This window comes from Perca fluviatilis, chromosome 9, assembly GCF_010015445.1.
Source record: "Perca fluviatilis chromosome 9, GENO_Pfluv_1.0, whole genome shotgun sequence".
In the NCBI taxonomy this organism is placed as follows: Eukaryota; Metazoa; Chordata; class Actinopteri; order Perciformes; family Percidae; genus Perca; species Perca fluviatilis.
The window spans coordinates 15,259,243-15,286,363 of record NC_053120.1 but is presented as its reverse complement, the minus strand read 5'-3'; the positions used below and the strand labels follow the sequence as shown (position 1 = coordinate 15,286,363).

The window sequence follows — 27,121 nt, the reverse complement described above, 5'->3', positions numbered from 1 at the left end:
TAAAGGGGGCGGGCGTGCCTCGGGCGGACTGTTTATCATTGGCGTAATGCTGTTTCTGGGCGTTGAAACCTTCGTTTGTAAAGGCTGAGCTTCCATTGAACGTCGTCCAGACGGAGTGAACACATAATTTGGCTTTTTCACCATAAACCTCGTCTTTGAGAAGACCACTACTTTGCTCCTGTCCTGCCGGTGAGTTTAACGTTCACCACTGTATTTAAAAAAACTGTCGCGGTTCTCAATCCTGATTGGCCGTTTATAAAATGCACGATAAACCATCCGCACAACGGACAATGTAAATATTATTAGACCCACAGAAACAGTTGTAACAGAACTATTTCAAAATCATGACAGTCAGTTTTTAATACAACATTATTTACATATTGTTGACTGAAAGTAGAATTTCAGTTATTTGACCTTTATGTGCATTATTTGTATTATAGTCATATCCGGCCACTGATACCGAATTTCATTTAGAATCATAAAAATAATGTTTTTGTTTATTTGTTTGGTATTGGTGTAATGTAAAAGTTTGTGTGCATATTAAAGATGTTAGTATACACTGTAACACTTTAGTAACCACGTTGTATTGTTCACAACAGCATGATATCGAACATTTCCAAAACGTGTTTTAAAACAAACAGACTACACAACTGTCGCTACTGGCAGGGCTGGCCCTGGCATGTCTGGGACCCTAATCAGAACCACCCAACCCCACCCTAATAATAAGATCACTAACAGAAAATAGCAGTGCACATTTAAAAGCAGTCCCAGAACATTGCATAATATTATTTGAAAAGTTATTAGGCCTACAGGACTTCACGTGTATAATTTGCTTGTTGGGGTGTCCTGGAGCCCTAGATGTTTAAATCATTCATGCCTCCAGCTGGCTCTGGATATTTGCAGTGTGGTTTTTAAAGCACCTGAAACCAGTACACACACCTCCTATGAGTATTAATGTCTAGCCCTCAGCCTTGTCAAACAGTTTAACTGGCTTCACTCATAGAACGATGGTGAACACCATTAAGTCTTTCAAGCTGGAGCTGGATGGTCCGGCTGATGCAGCGTTCACCGGAGGGGAGGTGGTGTCCGGCCAGGTGGTCCTGGAGCTCCGCAGGGACACCAGAGTGCACTCCATGAAGGTGCAGGGCAGAGGGGTGGCCATAGCACACTGGCTGGAGAACCGTGGCATGAACGCCGTCTATAACGACTACACCTCTAAGATCACATACTTCAGGAAGAGACAGCATCTGATCCGAGGTCAGTGGTGAAGGCTGCAGATGGTGTTAATCCCCTAAATGGTTCATACTCTGTGTTTACAGTATTTTTACTTACTGTGAGACTGGCTGTAGAATAACCACAAGTAAAACCAAGGTGAATTACAGCTGCAGCTGGTGAGGTTGCTTCAATTAAAATTTAAAATGTCCTTGAATTTAAAATTGTATTTTATAGTTATTATTTAGCTAAATGAAAGCATTTCAATAGTGCTTGTTCAGGGAAGAAAGCCAATCCAAAGGTGCACAAAGGTAACTAGAAATAAAATATTGACTATGACTATTTGATCAATGCAGAACATTGCCTTCACTTCTATAAAAATGGGGTTGTTTTTTGTGCTCAGGGAAGAAAGCCAATCCAAAGGTGCACAAAGGTAACTAGAAATAAAATACTGACTATGACTATTTGATCAATGCAGAACATTGCCTTCACTTCTATAAAAATGGGGTTGTTTTTTGTGCTGACCTTGTTGTAGTTTTAGTGTTTTCATTTGTCCCCTACTGTATCAGTATTCTTGTAAAATATAATTCATCCTTTGTAGCTTTGCTGTGTATGTATTGCAGCAGGTTGATGAATAACTTCTTTCTCTAGCCTTAATAATAATAATAATAATAATGTGGTGTAAAACTGCTGATTTGCTTTTCCAAGTGCCCGCTGGTAGCCACTCTTGTAGTCGCTGCAGTTTGAAAAATGAAGCCACCTGGGCCAAATGTGCTGCATGGAAACCTGGGAGACAAGTTGACTCTGGGTCGTCCAGATACATCTGCCCGATAACCTAATCCTAACATTAAACACATCCATTGATGCTGGGTCCAAATAAACACAACTGGTTTACTAAGTGCCGTGTTGTACAGGACATAACCTGTAAAGTGTGAAATTCCCCTGGTGTGGAATGCACTGGCAGCTTAAAATTAGACAGGCAGAGCATATAGTCCATGATAGCTAAATAGATAAGCTGTAACCAGTGGTTAATGTTTCATTAGATGCTCTGTAAACAGTATACTTGGTTTGATTCCCCAGTGTGGTCGGACAGTTAAACATGAATTGAGGTGAGAGGCTGAGTCTCAGATAAGAGCAGGGTTTGTGTTGTTGTTGTTGTCATTGCTTTCGCAGAATGCACACAGCCAAACAAGTTGCAGAGTAATTGAACCTAGAATATAATTTGTGTGTCTCGGTTCCACGTCATTTGCTGCTGCAACAGCTGTGTATGCACATTGGTTAAAGGTGCGCTGGGCATGTTTTGTATGTTAATATCTAGCCCACATTTCAGACTAAGCAATGACTACAGAAAAGTAACCCATCACCCATTAACTGAGATGCTTTACTAATGGGCTGCAACTAACAAATATTTCAATAATGGATTGTCAATCAGTTTTTTTATATTTATTATTTAGTATGAAATATTTAACTTAAATGTCATTTAAATGGTCATAGATACCATTTACCATCAGTTACCAAATAGGATAGGTCTGGCTGCTGCTGCTCCTATTATTATTCTGCTGTAGGAAAAAAACAAAACCCCAATCACAATCGTCTTGGGTGGCGCTAAGCCCAGGATGCAGCGATGGTGCCCATGCAAAATAGACAGTGGAAGGGGAGGAGAATGCCGCATTAAATATGTGGCCAATGGCAGGCTTATACCCACAGTCTACATCTGAAAAGTCAGACTACCACCAACTTCTAAATTAGACCACCTGCAACAAAAAAACAACAGTATTAATTTGATAAGAGATGCAGAAGAATTATCTGTAAATACATAAAAGAAAATGTTTGGTATTTTTACTTTATGAATTACCAGCAGTTAATAGTTCATCAATATTTCAATATAATATATTATAATCAATTCCATGTTGATCAATTAATTGTTTAAGCACTGGAACAGGAAAATCTGAACCAAGCATTGAGGTGGGGAAATATTGCGTTATAATATACCATAAGAAGATCTCAATCTGTCATTTGTCAGACATTTTGCTAGAGCATTTATGCCATAGTATCTATCCCTTTTGATATATCTGATAATATATGATCCACATTTCTTTTATGGCAATATTGGATTTTTATATAATTTTTGGTGAAGTACTTTGATTTGTATTTAATTTTGTGGACTAGACTTGGTGTCACTACACAGGATTTCTCAATACTGCAGTTTTGGGTCAGGGTCTGGGGGTTTGGAGGCACAATAGTACTGGTCAGCTTAATACAGTGTTAACTGCATTATGGCTACCAAATACTAATACAAATTAGATATGATAGCATTTCACCCAAAATGACCAAAATTCTCTGATGATAGGATATTAATATAAGGTTATTCTAAAAGACCACATAAGATCTTCTATAAAAAAGTAACAAAACTTGAGATTAATCATGAAATGTATAAAGTCAAATAAAATGGTATAGAAATATGCTTCTGTTGTTATGAACAAATACAGTGTTGCAATCACCAGTATTCATTGTTCTCTTTCATCCCTTAATAATATCTGAAAAATTCATGTGACTGATTCATAAAAGGAGCTTACTCTTCTGTCAAATTACAGGCAATTTTGTTTTCTGGATTGTGGACAATTACTACCAGCAGAGAGGCTAAGGAGCTGTCAGCATGTGGGTGATTTGACCTTAAATGTCTCTCAGACCAACATTCAGTATAGACAAATGTTAACTGCAGAATCTGTCCAGGAACAGTGCTTTAACCTTCTCTTATAAACTCCAAATCCTTTCAGAAACAGAATCACTTTTATTTATTATGGTTGCATGTGCAATATAAATGTTAAAAAAGTAGAAATAAGGATGTTGCGTTTAGTATCATTTACTTGGGACAAAAAGTGAGGAGAAAGTGAAAGACAGAGGAGAAAGGAAGGAAGGGGTGGGGGCATGGGTGGGTGCTGTTTAAAAAATGCAGGCTGCGTTGCCACAGCAACCAGAAAAACAACACGTGGCTCCCCTCGGCCCCGTCAAAGAATTTCTAATAAGGCCCGTCCTCGTCCACCACACACAGCCTGCTGCTGCTCTCCATTCATTTTACAATATGTCGTCATGATCAGCTCATTTATCTTTTAACTTTTTCATAAACAATTGTTTTTCTCTTTTAAAGACAGGAATGTATTTGAGAGTCAGTCCGGTTTCAGTGGAGAGGTTTGTTGTGTTTTTGTGAGTTGTTCCAGTTTTAGAAGTTGGAAGTTTACCTTTTTTTTATGTGCTTCTCATGCAAACATCACTGAAGAATGAAAGACACTTTCTCAAGCCCCCCTTTTGCTCTAAAGTATACGGCTTGCTAATATTTGTTCTACAATGTGCACTCAGCAGCTCTTTAGGTAAACAGAGAGAAACTCACATGGATAAATATGTTTACTTTAGTCTGCAGCAGTGGTAACATGCTTTCATCCATGATTAGGGTGATTATACTGAGTCATCTGCACAGCAGGACCTTTTATCAGGCCCATCATTCTGTGCAGAGACGCATTCATCTTATCAAGACCGAGGCAGGAACTGGTAGAGCCAGGCTGCTGCTCCTGGTCACCTGCAGGTGGCAGGCTGGGCTTTATTTTACTAGCGCCCGGCGCTATATTTTCCCAAAAGCGAGAACTTCCTGAATGTATTTATATATCTATGAATGTATTTTAAGCAAAACCTGACAAATTGATGCAAACTGGAACACTGACCTCCCAAATATGACAAAAGAGTTCTGCTGCTAATTTCACATTTCTTTGGGCAAAGGAACTGATTATATTCAAGGAAAGATGACCTCCTTTCTAGTACTTTTATACTAACCTGCAATGAGTAAAATAGCAGTGAGGAGATAGTAAGTTGGAAAGCCCCTCCAGAGGCCCAGTTGCACTTTATTTTTCTGCGAGCACCATCTACCTAAAGTCTTACAACTTTTCCTAGATTCCCACTAATCTCCAGTCCAGTTGTCGGGCTGTGTAAAAACATCCTGGCAGTCCTGCAGCTGTGCACACTTCCTCCACATTGCCTGTTGGTGGCACTGGAGCGCTAACTCCTTACTCCCAGGGAACAAAAGAGTAAACAACTTTGTTTTTCACAGACCAGAATTGATTTTTGTTCTGATGACTTTTGAATTGTATGAAGAGAGTAACCCAGTTGAGAAATGAGGCAGTGTTTGTTTGTTTGTTTTGGTTTATTAACTGCAGCAGAGTTTGTGAGACAAAATCAATTTTGCCTTTGTTTGCAAGTGTTGAAATTTAATTTGATGTGTTAAGAAAGGGCTGCATTGGTGCTATAATTCATGCAATGTTGCACACGTTTTCTTTATTCTGGGACTTTTCCTGTGATATCTGTGTGTGGGATCGCTTCATTATTGACGTTAGAATGACTGCAGTTGTTTGGTGGCATAAGTTGAATGCTTTGTGCATAGCTGTGTGTTTTATCATAGCTGTATATGTACAGTATGTTCAAAGTGTCATGGAAGAAGTGGAGTAAACAGCTTTGGTACAGAGTGAAACTATTTTCCTCTGAGCTGTGCGGGGCGGATCTCTACCAGACGGAGTCATGCTCAGTAAGCCTGTTTTCTTCTAAGAACCTGTAACCATCAATCACCAGCAGGCCCTGTTTTCCTCTCCGCTGCCTCCACACCCTGTCTGCATGTTTATTATGCTGCCTTCATGCTCAGTACGGACATATGGTTGTTATAAAAAGAGCTGCAGAAAGTTACCCAACTAAGTTGGTTGTAACTAGGACTGAAAGATGTGACTATCAGGTGGGTGGCTGTCATGAAACGTTGTGAAGATGTGATAATTATGTTTTAGGTTTTTCTTTTAGTTTTATCTTGATCATGTTTGTTAATGTTGACATCATGAGGTGGTTTTGTTCTTAGTCTTTGTCCAGACTTGTTACGTTTTGTAGCTGGTGATACCTGAAGGTTGATCAGTAAATTAAGGAAACATACTTTTTGGCCTGATGAGGACATTCTCCTTTGTGTTATGATGCTTTAAACAAAAGTACAACCCCCCCCCCCTCCCCCCTCCGCTACATGTCTTACTTGGAATAAAAGTGCAGCAATGAAAAGTCGGAGCCAAGGAAGGAGCACCTGAAAGCAGCATCAGCCTTCAACCCTCTCCTGAGGCCTTACATAATAAATGTAGAAATCCCGCCCACTTGCTCAGCCTAAATAATGCTGCAGACTGAAAGTGCTGCTCACAGTAGAGCTTTAGGCAAGAGACTAGAAGTCGTCTTAAGATCCACCTCAGAACTCTTTAACATTCTGCGGAACTGGAATAAAGGAATCACTCACTTTTGCGTTTGAAAGGACTTGCACAACCTGCAAAATGATTTTCGACAAGTTGAAGAAGTTTGACATCGTCTTCGACTCTCCGGAGGGGGACTGTCCTCCGGTGTTCAGCAGCGGGGACGTGGTGTCCGGCCGGGTGGTGGTGGACCTGTCCGGGGAGAGTCGGGTGGACTCACTGAAGCTCCACGCCGAGGGATTCGCTAAAGTGCACTGGACCGAGTCCCGGTCCGCCGGCTCCAGCACCGCATACACCCAGAACTACAGCGACGAAGTGGAGTACCTGAACCGGAGAGAGGTGCTGCTGCAGGCAGGTCAGTCCGCTGTGCAGGCGCGGTGATGGGGAGACTACAGGGGGGTGCATCCTGTCTGTAAACTTATCAAAGTGTATCAGCTGGTAGGGGATCAAAACAGCAAAACCAGCCTCCTCTCACTGAGCTTACGCCAAGCGAATGAAACAATAGTGAAAGTGGTTTATTGTCACTGGGACACTGGACTGGTTGTTTGTCAGCAGACTGGGAATATTATTGTTTTAGTATGCGAGTTAAACGGATCATGAACATGGTCCTGCTTCTTTTTTTTTTTTGATGTATTAGTGTCCAGTGCAGTCAAATTGTAACCTGTTTTTGTAAATGAGCCTTTGTTTGCGGCCACTTCCTTGAAGTACTGAACATCCAGATTCAGGAAATGTACAAAACAAGTACATCAGGCACCCAGTCATTCATCGACAAAAGCATGTTTAGGGGGACTGTTAGTTATTTATTCGGCCATATAAGAAGCTTATTGTTGGTCATAACTGGATCGTATGTATAGATAAGATAGAAGTATAAAAGCCCTCATTATGTAGGAAGTGAGCAAAGATGTTGCAACAGCTGTCTTTGCACTCTTTTATCATTGTATTTTTTGAAAGAAATAGTTCTGACATCAGACCTTTCGTCATTCGAAGAAACTCCAGGGTTGTTTTTCTCCACAGCGATGTGGGAGAGCTTCCGGTTTCTGCTTTCATTCATTGGGCACCGAGTTGTTTTGCCAGACAGGAAATTCACAGCCAGGGCTTGATCAGCTTAGTTAATGATGTTTTCCTGCAGTGTTCAGTCTCGCTGCTTGATTTGGTATTTTATAAAATAACCTGTTTGCAAGATAAAATAACATAAGGTTAAAGATTTTGGTGATGTTTCAAAAGTATTTTGCAGACCGTGTACAAACCGCAGAACAGCTAAAAGCTCATAACAATCCACTTGACCCATTAAGAGGATTGAACAGTGACATTATTGTTATATAAATAAAGAAGGAGCTTCCAGCTCACAAAAGGGACACACACAACACATCAAGTCTGTTAAATGCAAACACATGTTGTTGGACCTGTGCAGCAAGAGAGAAAAAAAAAAAACCGAGCCGTTGAGACGGGCTGTATATTATACAGAGGAGAACATGTTCTCAGTCAGCACAATGGAGCAGGAACCGCCCCTCTGAGCCAAGCACAGAAGAGAAGCCTTGTGATTGCTGAGAAATAGAGATTTCTATTTCAACAAGAGTCATGCTTTAAAGATCTATTCTTACTCTGAAGTCAACTCTATTTATGTGTATTTCTAAAGAATACTGATGTTTATTTTAAAAGTTTGAACTAGTTAGCACAGTTTTAGCAGCACTTCTTTTCCTTTAAATAAAGTAATTAGCTGCCTTCATTTTTGTGGTGTATGACTCCCCTCACACAGAATAATTGAATCGGTCCCACTAAAGATTAAGACCCTTTTATTATTCAATTGTGCTGAATGAGTGTTTTATATCAGTGTAATATAACTTTAGGAACACATTATGACACCAACAGAAAGAAACTGGTCATCTTGGAATTGGAAGTTACACTCACTGTCCTGTAATCTTGAAATCAAATGAACAAAACGGAACCAAAACAAGTGAATGAACTGAAACTCAAATGTTCTACTTTTTTTCCCTCCTCTCCTCAGATAATGGTGATGTGACAGTCCTTCCTGCTGGCAAACATGAATTTCCATTCAGCTTCCAGCTGCCTGAGGAGACGCTGGTCACCTCCTTCGAGGGGAAACACGGCAGCATCCGTTACTGGGTCAAAGTTAAGCTACACAGGCCTTGGGCCACCGTTAGGAAGATCAAAAAGGAGTTTACAGTCATCGAGCCCATTGACATCAACACACCAGCCTTACTGGTAAGCATCTCAGCCCTCATGTTTCATGATTCTGTCATTGCACACTTCATGATTTTCTGGGTGTTTTTGAGGCACTTCGCTCATTTGGTTTTAACTTTCCCAGGCACCACAGGCTGGAACGAAGGACAAAATGGCACGAGCATGGTACCGCAACTTTGGACAGGTGTCTGTAACTGCAAAGATCGACCGCAAAGGCTACACGCCAGGTGAGAGGCTACCAGTTAAAGCAACTCCCTCTAAAAACACAGTCTTTGTAGGCTAGTTTAGAAGTGTCTGCAATTTCTAACGTACTTTCTCTCCGCAGGTGAGATGATACCTGTGTTTGCGGAATTTGACAACGCTACCTCCAGATCAGTTGTACCCAGAGCCTACATCACTCAGACACAGACGTTCATCGCCCGTGGCACCATGAAGCAGAAGCGTGCGGTGGTGGCCACACTGTGCGGTGATATTGTGGGGGCCAGATGCAGGGAGACGTGGCACGGTCGCGCCATTAAGATCCCACCAGTGGGTCCCTCCATCCTGCAGTGCCGCATCATCAAAGTGGAGTACATGCTCAAGGTGAGCTTGGTCAACAACTGCTTTATTTGTCAGGAATTTAAGTGCTTTATTCCCTCTTTTCATGCACACTGCTGCTGCACTTCTCACATATGTCACTAAAAGTTCTCCTCTTTTCCTCTCACCAGGTTTGTGTTGATGTTCCCGGGACATCCAAGATGTGTCTGGAGCTGCCGCTGGTCATAGGCACCATTCCCCTCCATCCCTTCGGCAGCCGGACCTCCAGCGTCAGCAGCCAGTACAGCGTCAACCTTGAGTGGCTGCGCATGGCCATCCCCGAGCAGCCTGAGCGTAAGTGTCCTTTTAATAAAACAGAGAAGTGTAGGTCTAGATGTGCATAGGGACTCTTTTCAGGTTAAACAGTAGAATTTGTTGTGGAAGAAGAAATACTGTCACTCTCCTTTTTTCCCTTTTTGTCAATGAGTGTCCTCTGCTTAATCAATACATTACTACCTTAAAAGAGCCTCCATAAGCTTTATCCATTTGTGGGCCAGGTCCATCTTTTATTTTTATGAGCACTGACTGCCAAAATACCACCGGGTCAGATGCCAAGATGTATAAACAAAGGTTTCGATTCAGCAGAGATTCATGTTGGATCAAATCAGTGTTTGTTGGTGCAAAAGGCAACAAATGTTATGTGGGTTTTTAAGAGTTTTAACTGCAATGATGACTCAGCAGCTTAGTGTTTGGAACTGTACTGTTCTTTTGAGTTAGACCAGTAGACTAATCCTGCCTCTTTCCCTGCAGCCCCTCCAGATTACAGCTCCGTGGTGACAGAGGAGGAGGCCGTGCAGCGCCACAATACGGTCGTCCTGCAACCCGCAGAAGACCTGAGTGGGATCCTGGAGCGCCCCCTCATGGCTTTTGTCCAAGAATTTCGCTTCCGACCTCCGCCGCTGTACAGCGAGGTGAGTCACCAAAGACTGCGAACAACACCCACCTACAACCTTTATTTGTTGTTTGATTGGCCTAAAAAGTATTCTTTGTGTAGATATATTTAAAATGTTCTTTCCTGCCAAAAAAAACCTCTCTTGAGATCACAGTATATTAATTGTAGTAACTACATGCAGAGTGTATCCTAGTCCTTTGCTCAGATGTTTTTTTTAATTATCTGCTTAACCTTTTATCTTATGTCTTTAATTCCATTTCCTGCCTACAGGTTGACCCCAACCCTCAGCCCTTAAACATAAGACCTCGCTGCATGACGTGTTGAACCATGAGCCCTACCTGAGCGTCAAGCGACTTAACTTAAAGAAACAAATCAAGAGATTTGTCTTCTCCTGGATTACTTCTCTCCGATAAATGGCACCTGGTCCCACCGAGTGTTCGTGGAGAGGGACTGAAGCCCCACGGAGAGTTCAGGAGATGGAGCTCACAGGAACTGGATGTCAGTGGAGGAGCGGCCACTCTGTTTCTAGTTTATAAAGAAAAGTGGACACTTTCCTGTTCTGTTCTGAGGAAAGTAACTTCTCCACATCAGTTCCTGTCCTCCCCAAGTGATTTTTGGCTCCTTTTAGGAAACAAGCTACAAATACCTCCCAATCAAGGATTCCCTCATGTGAAGCGAATTTTGGAAGGGGATTTGGAGACATATTAGGGTGGAAAGATCACTTGATATTTGGCAGTAGGAGAGTTGGAGTTGTACCTGGTGTTCAATGTTTGAAGAAAAGCGCTCTTGATAAGTTGACATGTTTAGAAGCACATTGTCATCTTTGAGTGGCGTAAAGAGAAAAGTGCAATTATTGTCTTAACGTTCCAACTCTCCTTATCCTGGCAACACAGAAGATTTGAACACCCTACGTTGCTATGCATTGTGTGACTCAGCAGTGTGCCTGGTGGTTTCTACTGTTACTTAAGCATATACTGTATCTGAAGGTGTGATGGTGGAACAGACAAGTCAAGTAAGCAGATGTAGATGTATTTTATGCATGCAGGTCACAATAATGTAAAAGGGAGAAATACATATGCCTTAATTATCTGCAGTTGAAGATTTACATGGGAGTTTCAGGGAGTCATTTTCTCATGGAGATGAATAGAGCTGAATGTATTCTGCAAGAACTTGGATGGTATGTGGATGAATTCCAAAAGTGGTGTTGTGTTAATGCAAGGTGTAAGAAACTGAAGTGTGAAGCTTTGGTTGTTGATTTTAGCACAATGATAAAATAAGGATGAGCAGTTTGTGTATAAAGTTGTACAAGGCTCATAAATGAATTCTCCCAGCTGTTAAACAAAGCAGGAGGAGATGGAGACCTCTGAGCCATGTGGTCTGAAGCTTTTGATGGAAGCCAGATGCCTTGGTGCTGCGGGGCGCTTTTTAAAGCTCAACCAGAGCATAGTGCTCAGCGTTCAAGTCGTGCCTTAAGCTGGAGATGCCACTGAAATGTATGGACAAAGAACATTCCAAAAACTGTCTCGAGGATTATTTTTTTCTCCTCAACTTCCAAAAAGTTAGTTAAACTGTTTTTAAAGAAGTCTTCAGGGTCAGCTGTGTGACTTTTGTTGGCACGCACTGAAAAAAAAAACCAAATATATTTTTATACAAATTGTTGATTCACAATCTTGCCAAAGTTTTGTAATTTGTTTTTTTCTAATAAAAAAAAGATTGAAATGATGTTTGTCTTTAGTGTTTCATTCCAACTTTGACTGGTATGTAAGCTGTACACACTTTGTAAGGGTAACAGTAGAGGGCCTCTGTTTAGCATGTTGCATGCCAGTGGATTGGTACATCATGTACACTTGAACATTGTGAGTAAAACGATATCATTGCCAAGGGCACGGTTCACTGGAGAAACACGCTACACTCTGGTTCAAAACATCCATTACAGACAAGTTTGACCAGTGACAGCTCTAATGTTGAGCACACACACAATCCATTTTTTTGGGTGTTTTTTCTTCCCCTTGAAAAAAACAAGCAACAAAAGTTATTGCTTCTTCTCACCACTAAATCATCGGCCACATTGAGTTCGGCTCTTATATGGATCTCATTAAGTGTCCTCTTGTACAGTTTGTTCCTTGTTTACATGAATATTCAACAAAGTTTTTTTTTTGCCACATATAAGCACATAGGAACAAACAAGCAGCTCAGTGAAGTAAACAGTGTCACACAAAGCTATAAACATGGCTGAAGGCCAAGCGGAAGAAATTCTCTGGAGTCTGTTCACTGCAACATCTTAAAGTAGGAGGACCGAGAGATGTGCAGAGGATGGATGAGCAATTCAGTGAGAAGGTTTTATACTTGTAAAATACTTAAATCGACAGTATTTTCAGACCAAACTGCTTTCAAATGAAACTTAAGAGATGGTTCCATCGTGTGGATTTGTTGTTTGTTTTATATCATTGTTATCTGAATACTTGGTGAACTGTGTATCAGACAAAACAAGCTATTTCACATACCAAACAATTCATTAAAAATAGATAGAAAAATAAATGACGGTCCAGCCTTTATATTAACCTGACACCTGACAGGAGTCTTTCAGTAGGAGTTGCAGTGGTGTGGCATCATTTCACAGCTGCTGTCATCAAAGGAATGACACAGGACCAGAAATAAGAGAAGATAACAATCTTGTACAGTACAGTGAAGAGGAACTGGCATATCCACATCTTTTATTATGAATAAAACATTAAAACCGATTTTATAGCATTTAAAAACAACCTTGAAGTGTGTCTGCTGGTCTCCTATACAGTGAAGGAACACAGTCTGATCTTCTCAGCCATTTTTTAGGTATCTAATCTGTGGTTCGCTTCAAGGACAGACACCTCAGCAGGGAGGGAAAATTTAACCTAGAAACTCTGCGAGAGAGAGGGGGCAGGGGGGATACTAACCTACTTAAGTCACAGCTTTCAATTAAAGGCTCTGTAACTGTTTTTTTAGTACACTGTTAGTTACTAGATATACAGTATATATATATTAAACATTACTTGACAAGGATAGGTATAAAACTGCCAAAAGTTTAGAATTTATACTGCCAATACCAACACGACAAGGACACAGACCATAATAAAAACGATATAAAGCATTATTAAAGTCAACTGTGCGGAAAATAATGCATAATGCATCATTTTGGTTGTAAATACAGTTTTTTCCAACTGCTTACACACGTTTTCAAAACTATGTCTCCTTTTTTCAAAACTCTACACACAATTCCCAAAACTGCACACACAAAATGCAAAATGCCTCACATCTCCTTCAAAATGAAACACTGCATTCAAAATACCATAAACACATCTCAAAATGAAGCATTTGCATCAAATGGCAAACACTTTTTTCATAATAAAAGTTTTGGATATACCATGTACACACTGTTGTTCTAAATCTAAAGCTCTTTTGTCTTTCATAGGCTTATATCTACAATGTTCTAGAGAGAAAGTAGTCTGCTGAAAGTGGTTGAAAAGTGCACTGTAAAAAACAATGTAATGTTACAGTAAAACAGAAAATATGTATTGGGCAAAACATTACGTCTGTAAGAGTAGCCCAGTGTTGTATACAGTAGCATGAAACAAGAAAAAAAAAGTATAAACATATGTAAACCAAAGGTATCATTTTTAGAATAAAGAATGTGTGTGTGTGTGTGTGTGTGTGTGTGTGTGTGTGTGTGTGTGTGTGTTTGTGGTGTGCGCTTGTGTGTGGGCGGGGGGACAGAATTGTATGCACTTTGTGCACAACAAAGTCTGATTGATTTGTAATGCTGAAATAGTCATTAGATAGTTGCATGCAGTATGGACGCCACTGTAAAGCTACTCAAGATGGGCTTCTCTCCCTGATCTCATCAGAAATGGCTCTCCTTCTTACTCTTCTTCCCTCCTCCTCCTCCTCGTTGTTATCCCCTGTCTCTCCCTCCTCCTCCTCTTGCTCTCTGTCTATTGTTGGCATCCATTGTTCCAAACAGGTAATCTGACCTTTGGCCTCTGTATAGGCCTATACTAAAGCAATGATTGGTTAGTGTTCAGTTATGACATAATGTGTTTGCACATGTGAGGAGTGTGTGTGTATGCCCTGGTAAATAAGTGTAGCATTTTGATTGGTTGTGTTTAGAAATGGATAGCAAGTCACTTCTTGTTAGATTTTTGTGTCTTAGGTAGAGAATTGTGTTTAATGTTTTGAAAAAAGTGTTTTATGCAATTGAAAACTGAGTGAAAGGCTGAGAAATAGCTTATGGTTTTGGAGATTTGCTGTGTAGTTTTGCACTTTGAGTGAGAGGTTTCAAAAATCGTGTGACATGAAAAGATTTTGTGTGTAAGCAGTTGGAAAAAACTGTAAATGCCAAACACTATAGAAAGCCCCGCTAAACTCTAAATTGTCTGAACCTATACCTTTACACTAACCTTACTACCTTACCTTTCCTGTTTACAACATCACGCTACTTAAATAAACCTTTAATTAACTGGTTAAACCGATTAATCGTTATGGTAAAAACAGACAGAAACTCCTAAGACACGTTTAAGGCTTCACTTAGCTCTTTTAAGGATTCAATTCTGGTATTTAACCTTCAGTTTTATAGACTAGACAATTCCAGTATTTCAACCTTCAGTTATTATAGACTAGACATAGAGTAGATTTAGACAAAAAGTAGCCTACAAAGTGTCCTTTGTAAGCTTTTTACAGGTTCTGCTCCTCTGTGAAGGAAAAGCTATATATAGCTATATGCCCTTAGTCTCAATAAGGTTCAACTTAGAATGAGTCCTGAACAATTAACCAACAAATATCTTTTTGTATCTCACTGATCATGAAGGGAAAGTGAACATCCTGGTGTCCGACCGACACCCTGAGGTCTTCCTGGTGTTCACCGCAGTGACTTCACAGTGACCCTGCTGTGTGTGTTTTTTATGAAGGGACTCTTCCACCCAGAGAACAAGATGTTTCATGGCATTGTGCAACATCCACATTGTTCCATGTTGTCCTTGTGTTTATGTGATGCTTTTAATTGATGCTCTGAGTCAGAATGAGTCATTTAACAATTTCAATGTATTGTAACTTCGGTTTCTGTTGTCAAACCTGCACATCTGGTTTGGTGTGGGAATTTATCGCTCAAATATTCTGTTTTTATTACTTTATGTGTGGTTTACATCTGTGTTTTGTCATTACTAACTGTGTGAATACTGATTCAGCAGCATTCTCAATATTGTTATCTGTAAGATTTTCGGTCACCTACTACATCTGCATACTTTCATCTACAAAAAACATTAAAACGTGACTTTTTAAAACTTTTTTTGACACACTATACTATGAATTGTTGTGGATATACTATACTATGACTTTTTTCGATATATGCTACCATGACTTTTTTTTATCATATTTTTCGACATACTATACTATGACTATTTTTGAGATACTATACTATGACCTTTTTTTGTCTTCTTTCGACATACTATACTATTACTTTTTTGATCACTTTTTTTGAAATACTATGCATTACTTTTTTATCACTTTTTTCGACATGCTTTGACTTTAATGGGCATTCTATACAATTACTTTTTTTATCTGTTTTTTCAACATATGACTATTTTTGACATACTATACCTTTACTTTTTTTCGATGTACTATACTGTGACTTTTTTTTCGACATACTATACTATGACTTTTTTATCACTTTTTTGATATACTATACTATGACTATTTTTCACATACCATAATATGAATACTTTATCACTTTTTTCAGCATACTATACTATGAGTTTTTTGATATACTATACTATGATTTTTTTACATTCTATACTATAACTTTTTTATCCCTTTTTTCGACATACTATACTATGACTTTTTATCACTTTTTTGACACACTATACTATGATTTTTTTGTATATACTATACTATGACTATATTTGACATACTGTACTGTTACTTTTTTGTAAATATTATATCACTTTTTTTGACATGCTATAGTATGATATTTTTATCACTTTTTTCACATTTGATATGATATGATATGACTCTTTTTATATGCTATGTTTTTTATGCATATTTTGACATACTATGACTTTTTTATCACTTTTTTCGACATAATATACTGAGACTATATTTGACAAACTGACTTTGTTTATCAAATTTTTTGACATACTATACTATGACTTTTTTATCCCTTTTTTGACACACTATACTGTAACTTTTTTGATATACTGTACTGGCTATTTTGATACACTATACTTTGACTTTTTTATGACTTTTATCGACATACTATAATATGATTTCATCACTTTTTTCGCCATACTCTGCTACGATTTTTTAATCACTTTTTTCAAAATACTAAACTATGATTTTTTTATGATCACTTTTGAAATACTATACTTTGACTTTTTATTTTACAAACCAAACAATTTTAAAGATTAATGGAAAACTATTTTTCTTTAATTTAAATAATCATTAGTAGCAGTCTGATACTAAATAGTTAAAACTTTGTTCCACCTCCGACAACTACAAGAGTGAAATGCTGCTTACACATTAATGGATGAGTAATAAGAAATACGTTTAAGTAAATTTTCCTTATTATACTTGCATACTTTTGCTCAAGTAACATTTTTAATGCAGGACTTTTACTTATAATTGAGTTTTTTTTACAGTGTGGTATTCATACTTTTACTTAAGAAAAGGATCTAAATACTTCCTCCATCACTGCTTGTTGTGATTTTCTGAAGGTAAAAGTCTTATTTTGGAAGGAAACTATCCCTCTTGGTTTGCACATTGTAACCTGCATACCTTCAGTCTTTCCTCAGGGTGTTTTTTTGGCCCGGAGTTAAGGTGGACATGCTCAACAGGTCTTTATCTGTTTTCTTGATTAACTGAAATATTGTTTTCTGAGATAAAATAACCAAGAGCAACTCAAGAGAAAAACAGAGATTTTATAACTTTTGTATTTTCCAAAGTACAAAAAAGACAACATCCAAAGGCCAACAATTAAGAGTTTAAAAACAAGAATGTTCAAAACATAAAGTTAAAGACAAATATATACAATGTAGAATCAATATAAATAAATACAACTACAAATACTACAATACAAATATTTTTTAAATCTAAACATGCTTTTTATAACGGTTCAAAAGCAATTAGATCCAGGGAATTTTAGGAGGATAACTCGGTTAGCGATGTGTTCTAAGAAATCTGTACATCCTGTGTTTTTCTCCGTCTCACAAACACGCAGACAGAATTGGACTTAAAAAAAAAAATTACTTTGACCACCACTGATCATTTCAAGTATTTGTTCAGGGCTAAATTAGGTTAAAGTAATCACATGAGACAAAAAGAGACAAAGTGTTTCATTTTGGACAAGTTTGCAGTGGCAGTGTATCCCCAATCACTAATTACATTTCGAAACAGCAATTGACTATAAGATGGTTGCATGGCCGAAACAACATATAATCAAATAAGCCACTGAATGTGAGCCTGTATCCAGTGTGTCATAGAAACATTTGGGAACAACTTGCTGGAAGAAAATATGACTAGTTGAGGCAAGGTTGGACTTATGATTGATTCAGGATGGAAAAAAGTTCTGTCACAGGTCCATGCAGCTTATGGAAAAATGTCTCTCAACAGTATGCGTCCTGCAAAATTCAATTCAATTCAATTCAGTTTTATTTAAAGTGTCAAATCACAACAGGAGTTATCTCAGAACACTTCACAGATAGAGTGGGACTAGACCACACTCTATAATTTACGCCACGATACGACCCAACAATTTCCCACGAGCAAGCATTTGATGCGACAGTGGCGAGGAAAAACTTCCTTTTTACATGCAGAAACCCTGACTCATGGTGGGCGGCCATCTGCCGGTGACCAGTTGGGACACAGAGACACTGATACAGATATACAGAAATACAGAGACAAAGATACAGATATACAGATATACAGAAATACAGAAATACAGAGACACAGATATAGATATACAGATATACAGAAATACAGAAATACAGAGACACAGATACAGATATACAGATAGAGAGAAATAAAAAAAAGAAATCAGTCCTTTTAAATCAATAATATATATATCTTTGTATTAACATAGATTTGCTGATGTGGCACTATGGAGCAATGAGCTGACTCATACACACACGAGAAGCTTATGTGTTTTTCAAGTAAATGAAGAAGTTTCTGGATATTACATGACTGTCTTGTGTGGTGGTTAAGTCCAAAGACGTCAAACTACTGTATGTTCCTGTTTGCAAGGGCTCAAGTTGTTTCCCAGCTTCCATGTAAAAAAACCTTCTCTTTAACATCTTGAAGGGTGTCAAAAGATAGACAAACACCGATCACATAAGTGTCTCCAGTATAAACTGTAGTAGGCCTCCTGAACCAGAGAACCAACACTACTAACAATATCATTACTATTCAGGATGTAGTCAGAATTTTTGCTAACTCGCCATAGTCTGGCTAACGTTGGCTGTGCGGTTCATCGAGTTGAATCCTTTATGTTGCCATCTGTGAAATGGCAAGATCATAGATGACTCTAGTCGGACTGAACTGTCTTTACCAATTAGTGCAAAATAAGCACATATAGTTCTTGAAAATTATGACCAAGAACCAAAAAAATGGATGTAGTCAGTATTGTGCCAAGAACATGCCAGCTAGGCATATGAGTGTTACTTTATTCCCAAAGTCGCTTGATGTCATATGCCAATTTGGTAACACTAGAAGTGTTATGAAACACAGAGATTCAAAGCTCATTAGAACAGAGATACACTTAACATATAACAATATAACAAGGTGCACAAGGACCTCGAAAAGTCTCTGAAGTTTGTAGATTTGACAAAAACAAAATATTGTGTCAGCAGTCTTTGAAAGTAAATTGGTGGATTTTTACAGTGATTCAAATATGAATACAAAATCCATCTGTTTTCCTCACATTGGCCTTACTTCTAATACTGAGGAATCCACTGTTCAAAGTTATAGTTTTCAAGATAAAATGAGTAAAGTTAAACATGAGGCCTCAATTAGACAATGGTCATATGCTTCATGTCATGCCAACTCTGAGTTTCAACAAACAGACTTTGAAGAGAAGTCCTTGTTTTTTGTTCACAGGAAGATGCAAACATTTACTCAACACTTAGATTCAGGTTTCAAGGATCCTTATACAATATGTGTAGTGAAATCAAGGGTGGCATGCTACTTAGGCTATGTTAAAAAGGCTGGTGTATATAGAAAAATTAAATTTGGAATAAGAGTAAAAACAAGAATTACAAATAAATATATAATGGATAAAACAAAGTAGTATACAGGTAAGAATTAACATGTACAGTATATGTCCCTTACTTTTTTAGTATACATTCTATTACTGCACATTTACAGTGTGTTACATATGGCCCTAATGGTGCTTTATGACCACATTTTGTAAACGTGACCCTGGATACTCTTGTATCTATTATTACTGTAGGTGTTTTTGTACCGTGTCTGCAGTGCATTTGGAGTTACAATGTAATAATGCGCGTTAGAATTACATTGTTTAGAGACACTGTGGTTGGCAAACAGTCAGCAGACCAAGGACTATTGATACCAGACTTCCTCTTATAGCCTTTCTTGTAACTGAGCTGTCTAACCATGTAATCCTTCAAATATTTTGTGTTAAAGAAGAATCAGTCAGTCTTGTAACCTGTTTCTTTTGTAGATAAAACTGGATACAAAACGTATCCAATCAGGACACGTCTGAGCAGAAAAGACTCGTCAAGGTTGCCGTGAGGAAATCAGTTGTTCAGATGTTTTTTCCTTTTTACATTTAAAATCAGTATCGGGTCACATTCCAAACAGATCAAAACAAGACTGAAGGGAACGGTGGCAGACAAACCAAAACAAGTCAAAGTTGCTTATCCCCCCAGCACCAAGGTATCTGAATAGGAGGGCGTATTACCGGAGTGTTTTGGAGGACTTCATAAGGCTTTGTTAGGTGCTGTGTTGGAGGGAAACACAGGGAGTTTGTTGGGTGTTTGAGTGTGCGGATTCGTCCATGGCCAAATACAGTTATGTTTTGTCTTTAGGGCTGAATAGTTGCATCAGTCTCTGTTCTGTCTTTGCATGTCTTGGAGTTGTTCCTTGCATGGGTCTGAGTAATGTACAACACTGTGAAAACAAAACAGGTTTTTGCAGTTAAAATTTAACAAGCCAGCTAATTTAAAGCCAAAGATGCACCCAACCAGCGATGGCAAAAGGTTAGAAAATGTTCTGATGATGGTCAACACACTGGATTTTTCAAGAAGAGAGTTTTGTTTTGACCAACATAGTCCACACCACAGCATTTATAGCCTAAGCTATTTTGCAATGCACATCCCTAGATGGATCTTATACATATACATATTTCAATTCACTTGCTCTAAAACTCCTGGGAGCCTTTCTCTGCTCTGTGAGTGATAACTGTGGTATCCATCCAACTGAATTGGGTGTCATGAATTAATCCTTTGACGTCAAAACGAAGCTGATGATCTGACCAAGGAAGAGTCTCTTCTAGCCATGTGACGCCCACAGGCCACTCAGTCCTGCCTGGATGTACAGGCGCTGTGACATCAGAACGTTGGTGCTGGTTCAGATCAGGGACTTGTTGACGCTAAAGAGACGGGGGATCGGCTTTCAGCGCCCCTCCCTTTCCAAGGCTTCATGGAAATCAGTGTAACTTCAGAGGGGTCACAGAGCAGACAGCAGAGCCCTGCGCACCACTCTGCTCCCCAGAATATTCTGGAAGGGGTAAAATACCATGTAGGAACAACATCCCCAAACAGCATGCAAAAAGAGCAGCTTTGTTTATATCTGCTCCTCCCACGTTTGTAGTTCCACAAAATCTACTTGTTGCTTTGTGTTGCTTATGATCTGTCTCTCTTTGTTTCAGGGCTCTGTGGCGCTCTTTGTTCGGGAATCTTCCTCAGTACAATGGAGGCTCCACACAGAGCCCAAAATGCATGATGTGATGGATTTTTACAATACATAAATCTTCAGTATGTTGAAATGCCATCAACACAAGCCACAGCTTGATTTGATCAGATATAAAAAGAAGTGATTATCTCACAATCTAAAATCAAAACCTGACGAGAACCAGACATTATTGACAATATTGTTTCTTAGTTAAGCAACTATTGGCAAGTGAGCCAGACAGTAGGTAGTATATTTTAGACTCTGTCAACACTGTTTATGACAGTGAATTACTGCAGCCCTGCTGCTCCATCTACGAGGGGAAACATTTCGTACATTTGTATTTAGTTCTGGTGGGCGGGATGAATTTATTAAAATTTCGACTGAAACTCAGGCCTATGCCCCTTTTTTAGGTTTAATTTACAATATACAGACACACATTTAACAAAATGTATCAAATTAGATAACTTATAACAACGAAGATGAATAACAAATTAGATAAAACTGATCTGTAGAGCATTATAGCTCATTATGAGAATCTATGTGATGCATTATAGATAATGTAGTAATATTACGTGCCCCTGAAGTAAACAACAGCCCTGTTTTAAATGTGAAAATGCATTTTTCGTATAATCCAATGGGATTTTAAATGTTTTTTTTTTTTTGCTTAAGATGTAGCAGTGTTTTCTCTATCCATTAGGGAACACTTAATCATACCAACTTTTTATGCTGCAGAAGATGCATGGTTTAATTGGACAGCAAAATAAATTGGAATTTGTACCATATAAATAAAACACTTTAAATTCAAACTAACTTTTATTTTCTGGCATCACTTGTCAGCGGCATCAACGAACCAAGTGTAGTTTCAGCCAGCAGACTGGGGTTACCTGTTCAAATACACAGTGAATTGGTCAGATGGTGCAAATGTATTCCCTGTGTGTTATATGCGTAGAAGACATATGAAGTTATTTCCCATCCCACGCGACGGTGCACGTGGCCGGGTTATTTTGTTGGGAGAGCTGGCTGCCTGCCAGGTCTGCAGGGAAAACCTTTCTCCTTCATAATGTGACAAACATGAAAGCAGCGTTCAGGAATGTATTTTTCTTGGAAGGAGCTCAAGATTAGCACATAGCTCTCTGAAAGAACTGAGAGCAGAAAAACAATTGCGGGGGTAAGCTGATGAGACGAGTAAGTTTGGACTTGAGCCTGTTGCCAAATCGTCCTGCTTTCCAGGACCAAGAGAACACTATGTCCAATGAACGCTGGACAAGTCAGATGTAAATAATCTTAAAGCAGGATGGGTGTGTGGCAGAGCTCGTGTCCAATATCCTGAATAATGTTGAAATGTACGGAAGAAGAAGGAGACTTAAGATAAACTGCAGCGACTCTTGCTTGTAAAGTAGAGAAGCTTTCTTAGCACTTTAATGCCACCACACACACCATGTGCTTTTACACACCATGCACTTGATGTGCCATCTCAGTCATGTGAAAGATAACTGAAATCAGATCAATTAAGTTCAGCCTGAATCTGTGCCAGCTGCTGTTCTATTGTTGTGAGTTTTTCCTTTAAATAGCAGCCAACCAAAGATCCCCATAGAGGGAGTATTGGCACGGGTGGTTTAAAGGATAGGTTCACAGTTTGTCTTGAAACAATATTCAGGTGTCCATAAACAGTTTATGCTTTCTGTAGTCATTCCTCCTTTTCATACTAGCTGTTAGGAGACGTGCACTTCCAATGAAATGATGGGAGACAAAATCCACAGTTTTCATTTTGTGCAAAAATGCATTCAAAGTTTTTTTTCTGAAGATAATGAGTCTTCAGCAGTCTGAGTTGACAAACAAGTGAGTATCGTCAGAAACTGACTTTATAGTACCAAATTCTCTCTTTGTGTTTCCTTGTGTTTCCTTGCTGTTCCTTGTTAAATAACACAGGCTACTAAAGCCTCATATTCATTTCAGATAAGCTTTTGAAGATGAAGTGAAATGTGAGATGCTGGCTTTTCACGTTTTTTTTTGGCAACATGCTCACCGGATTTTTTTGGGTTTGGCACTCCACTGACAATCCCATTGTTTAAGCGCAACCTCTTTTCTAATAAACATTTGAATATATTTTTTACACAGAACGAAGACTGTGGATTTTGTCCCCCCATCACATACATTGGAGGTATGTTAGGAAATTATCCTAATGGCCAGTATAAACAGGAGGAATGATTATATCAAGCAAATACTGTTTCAATGTTCATCTCACTATAATTTCAAGACAGCCTAATTGTGCACAAATCCTTTAAATATTCTTCAGTTAAGACAGTCATTGGATGATAGGAAAGTCTGTGAACACATCCAAATGGAAAATAAGACGAGAAGCAGTATGATAATTGTCATCCTGCTTGAACTTGCCCAAAAACTTAATTTGTGTGTGAAGCAACAGACTGTTAAATGTGATCAGCTATCAGTGTAAAGCTGTGGTGAAGTTGGTTTCATATTGACTAAAGCTGCAGCAATTTGTGTTGTGCTTGTTGTTTAGGCCTCATCAAAAATCTTCAACAACAACAGTACGAGAGCAAACATTAAAACTGCCCAATGTGTGCAAGCATCATTATGATGTTAACGTTCCTGTTTTATCTTGCACTGTGTGACTCCCATCACAAGTGTGCACACTGTTATTACAGGAAGATGGGAATGTTTCAGTAGTGCAGGAGGTAAGTACATTTACTCAAATACTTAAAGGTGCTCTAAGTGATGTGAAGCGTTTTTAGGCTACAACATTTTTCGTCACATACAGCAAACATCTCCTCACTATCCGCTAGCTGCCTGTCCCCTGAACACACTGTAAAAAAAGCGCGGTCTCTGAAGACAGCCCAGGCTCTACAAACGGCAACAAAAACAAACTGCGCCAACCTGCACCACGAACCATAACAAACAGTGTTCCAGCCAATAACAGACAAGAAGGAGCTGGTTGAGCCATCACTCTAGCAGCGTTAGCACGCAGGCTACTTCCACAATACGTATTCATGAGTCAATCAACTCCTTCTTGTCGGTTATTGGCTGGAACACTGTTTGTTATGGTTCGTTGAGCAGGTTGGCGCAGTTTGTTTTTGTTGCCGTTTGTGGAGCCTGGGCTGTCTACAGAGACCGTGTTTTTTTACAGTGTGTTCAGGGGACAGGCAGCTATATGTATGTGACAAAAAATTCTGTAACCTAAAAAATGCGTCACATCACTTAGAGCACCTTTAAGTAAAACTTTCTTTTACTTTACTAAAAGCTATAGTGCGTAGTTTCTGTCACCCCCATGAGGAATTCTAAGTTATGACAACAACACTGTCGGCGCATCCAGATGATACGAGCCTTCCGTGATTGCACGCAACCCCCTTTACTGCACTACATCTTATATACAACTAAAGTCGCTAGTCACTTTTCATATTAGGATTTTACAAACAAAACATATAATCAGTTTCTAAAATGATGCATTGTTATAAATAAACTACTCCAGTGTATGGCGCAGTAAAAATTTGCTCCACCTCGACCAACTACACTACAAAATAAAAGCAATGCTTGTATGTGAATCAATAATATAATAATATGATGAGGGAAATTCCGTAAAATGAGTACTTTTGCTTTTGATACTTCTTGTTGCTTATACTTCGGTACTTTTACTTCAATAAAAGTTTGAATGCAGGACCTTTACTTTAATGGAGTATTTTTAAAGTTTGGTATTGCTGCTTTTAATGATCTGAATACTTCCTCCATACTGTCGGAACTGAAGCTTACTGTACTCCTGCACACACTGCCAACGGCTCTGTATAAGGGTATCCACTAAAGGCCTAAAATGTAAATGTTATTGTAAGTGTAATTCAATTCGGCCTGTCTAGAACTTGTTGTTGCCCTGCCATGAGAGGCTCCTTGTTTGGAATGATCTGATCTGCTGAGGGGAGGTGTAACTCCCTGCAGGGAGAGACGGTGGACTGTGGTTGGTTGAGACATTAGGGGTCCATGTTAAGCTGCCCTGCCTGAACTCAACAACAAATGATGGAGAGTAGCAGAATTTAAGTGTGTAATTGGAAAAAGACAGACTTGCTTTTTGTCTACTGGCTCAAATGTATTTATTGGGAAGACACAGCAGTTATTCTGGTGTTCTTGTTATATGTTAATAGGTCATGAGGTGAATGATTTTATAGAGTGTTAAAGAGTTCAGTGCCCAGTCACTCCTATTCATTCATTGCAGTTTACATAAGGCAGTTACAAAAGCTCTTCTGAAAAATGTTCTTTATATGACCAAAGAGACATTTAACCATCAGCCAGAATTCCTGCTGAATTCAATAACAACTGCCCTTAAACAAGACTTGCCTTTAACTTTCTGTAAATCTTCCTTCTGATGTTGCATAGTGGAAGATTTATCACTAAAGTATCTAGATATTATATGTTAGTAAACAGTGTCACTCAGTTTTGCTTGGTGCCATGTGGTGCAGATAGGGAAATATACTGTATTTGGATACCACAACACAAATTTTTTTACCTTTGACAGTCCCCTTACATTCATTCAGAAGATGACTTTAAACACATTATATCTATCTCAAGATATCAGTTGACTTTCCTTGGAGGAATTAAAAATGAAGACTATAAACCCATCTCTGATTTAAGATTCCAGATTATTCATGCTTTGTTTATTGGTTGTCCGTGACTTTCATGCCTCTGTGGCTTATAGAAAGAAAGAAGTTGTTTTTGGTCTGTCCATGACAGTCAATTAAACAGTCCTGTTTTTCTACAATTTGATGGTTTGATTTGAAGAGGTGAAAGACTGAGCTGCTGACAACAATAATAAATTGAGCTTGTTTGGTGCTAACTGGCTCTTACATTATATAGTATCTGTATGTGCTGAGGAACAATCCAATTACAAGCATTACTTAGAAATGTGTTTTAGACATGATGACCATGTTGTCAGGTCATTAGAAAAGAAAATGTCAACACTTTACTTCAAGTCCCCCCATTTAGTTAAAAATGTAGTATTTTTAAAACATTTTGTAAATGCAGTACATAAACATGTAATAAATAGTTTATACCCCACTATGATGTAGTTGTAAGCAGATATTAGTGTTTATTAATTTATTTGTCAACAACTCCTCTGTGGAGGCTGGTGTTTAACAGGGCTGTAGTACTTGAGACGTTTTTCTGTTGTCTCGGACTTGTCTTGGACTTGCCAAATATTTTAGTTGGTCTCGACCAAGTCCAGCACTATATGCTATTTTTCTAAAGTAACTTCCTCCATCAAAACAAAACCAGTGATGAAGCTCGCTTGTTTAGAAAACAGGTGTTGGTTTAATTCAAAATCCATCTAGGATGGGCATTGGTCCCCTGGTATACACCTGGCTGCATCATATACCTCAATCATCAGGCATCAATCCTTTTCATTTTGGCCACAAACACAATGTCAGTGAGCAATTTGTACTCCGGATTCTTTAAGTATTAAGTTCAAGAATGGGAACATGTCAGTTTTTTTAGTGACACCTGTATTGCTTGTTGTTGCTATATTTTCCATTGGCAGTCCAGAATGTTCTTGTTACACCAGAATAAAAAGACTGAACATCTAAAATGTGATGTAAAATAATATGGCATAATTTGACCGTACAGTGTTGTACTTTGCACTTGCTTTTTTTATCATTCCAAATAATAAGAGCAAAATGATCATCTTAAAATAGAAAATATACTGTCTCTCACGTCACATAAATAATGAACAGGTAAGTAAGTGGTCTTGAAGGGGATTCTTTCTTTTCTGTTTCGGTCTTGACTGTCTCTCGTTTGGACTCGGTCTTGACTTGGACTTGAACCTCTTTGGACTCGGTCTTGACTCTGTGTCATTCTGTGTAGTCCTGGTCTTGGACTTGTTTTGGACAAGACAAAGGTGGACTTGACTACAGCCCTAGTGCATAATCAGATAATGACTGTATAGACTATAACAATATAGTAAAACACAGTTGTAATTATAAAATATGTCCTATTATATAATAATAGAAACCTTAAAATGTCCTTATATCTTACAACTACATTATAATTTGTG

At 38.6% G+C, this 27,121-nt stretch overlaps 1 protein-coding gene and 1 long non-coding RNA gene across 6 annotated transcripts in view; one reads left to right on the top strand and one right to left on the bottom strand.

Moving 5' to 3' along the window:
* Positions 1–86: 86 nt before the first annotated feature.
* On the top strand, positions 87–11,811 carry arrdc2 (arrestin domain containing 2). 4 transcript variants are annotated; one of them, XM_039811373.1, is made up of 8 exons: positions 87–189; positions 1,004–1,257; positions 8,476–8,693; positions 8,797–8,899; positions 8,998–9,254; positions 9,380–9,542; positions 9,999–10,159; positions 10,411–11,811. In XM_039811373.1, the coding sequence occupies exons 2-8, from the start codon at positions 1,008–1,010 to the stop codon at positions 10,462–10,464; spliced, it is 1,206 nt and encodes a 401-aa protein (XP_039667307.1). In that variant the 5' UTR covers positions 87–189; positions 1,004–1,007; the 3' UTR covers positions 10,465–11,811. The 4 variants fall into 4 exon arrangements, with proteins under 4 accessions (XP_039667307.1, XP_039667308.1, XP_039667309.1 ...); XM_039811374.1 differs by lacking the exon at positions 87–189 and having other exon boundaries at positions 993–1,257; XM_039811372.1 differs by lacking the exons at positions 87–189; positions 1,004–1,257 and adding an exon at positions 6,294–6,825.
* Positions 11,812–18,178: 6,367 nt separating this feature from the next.
* The window catches only part of LOC120565370, a 46,053-nt gene continuing 37,110 nt past the window's right edge, over positions 18,179–27,121 (bottom strand). For both annotated transcript variants that reach the window (XR_005640228.1, XR_005640227.1), the window contains exon 3: positions 18,179–20,289. This is a non-coding gene — a long non-coding RNA (uncharacterized LOC120565370). The remainder of the gene's footprint in view (positions 20,290–27,121) is intronic.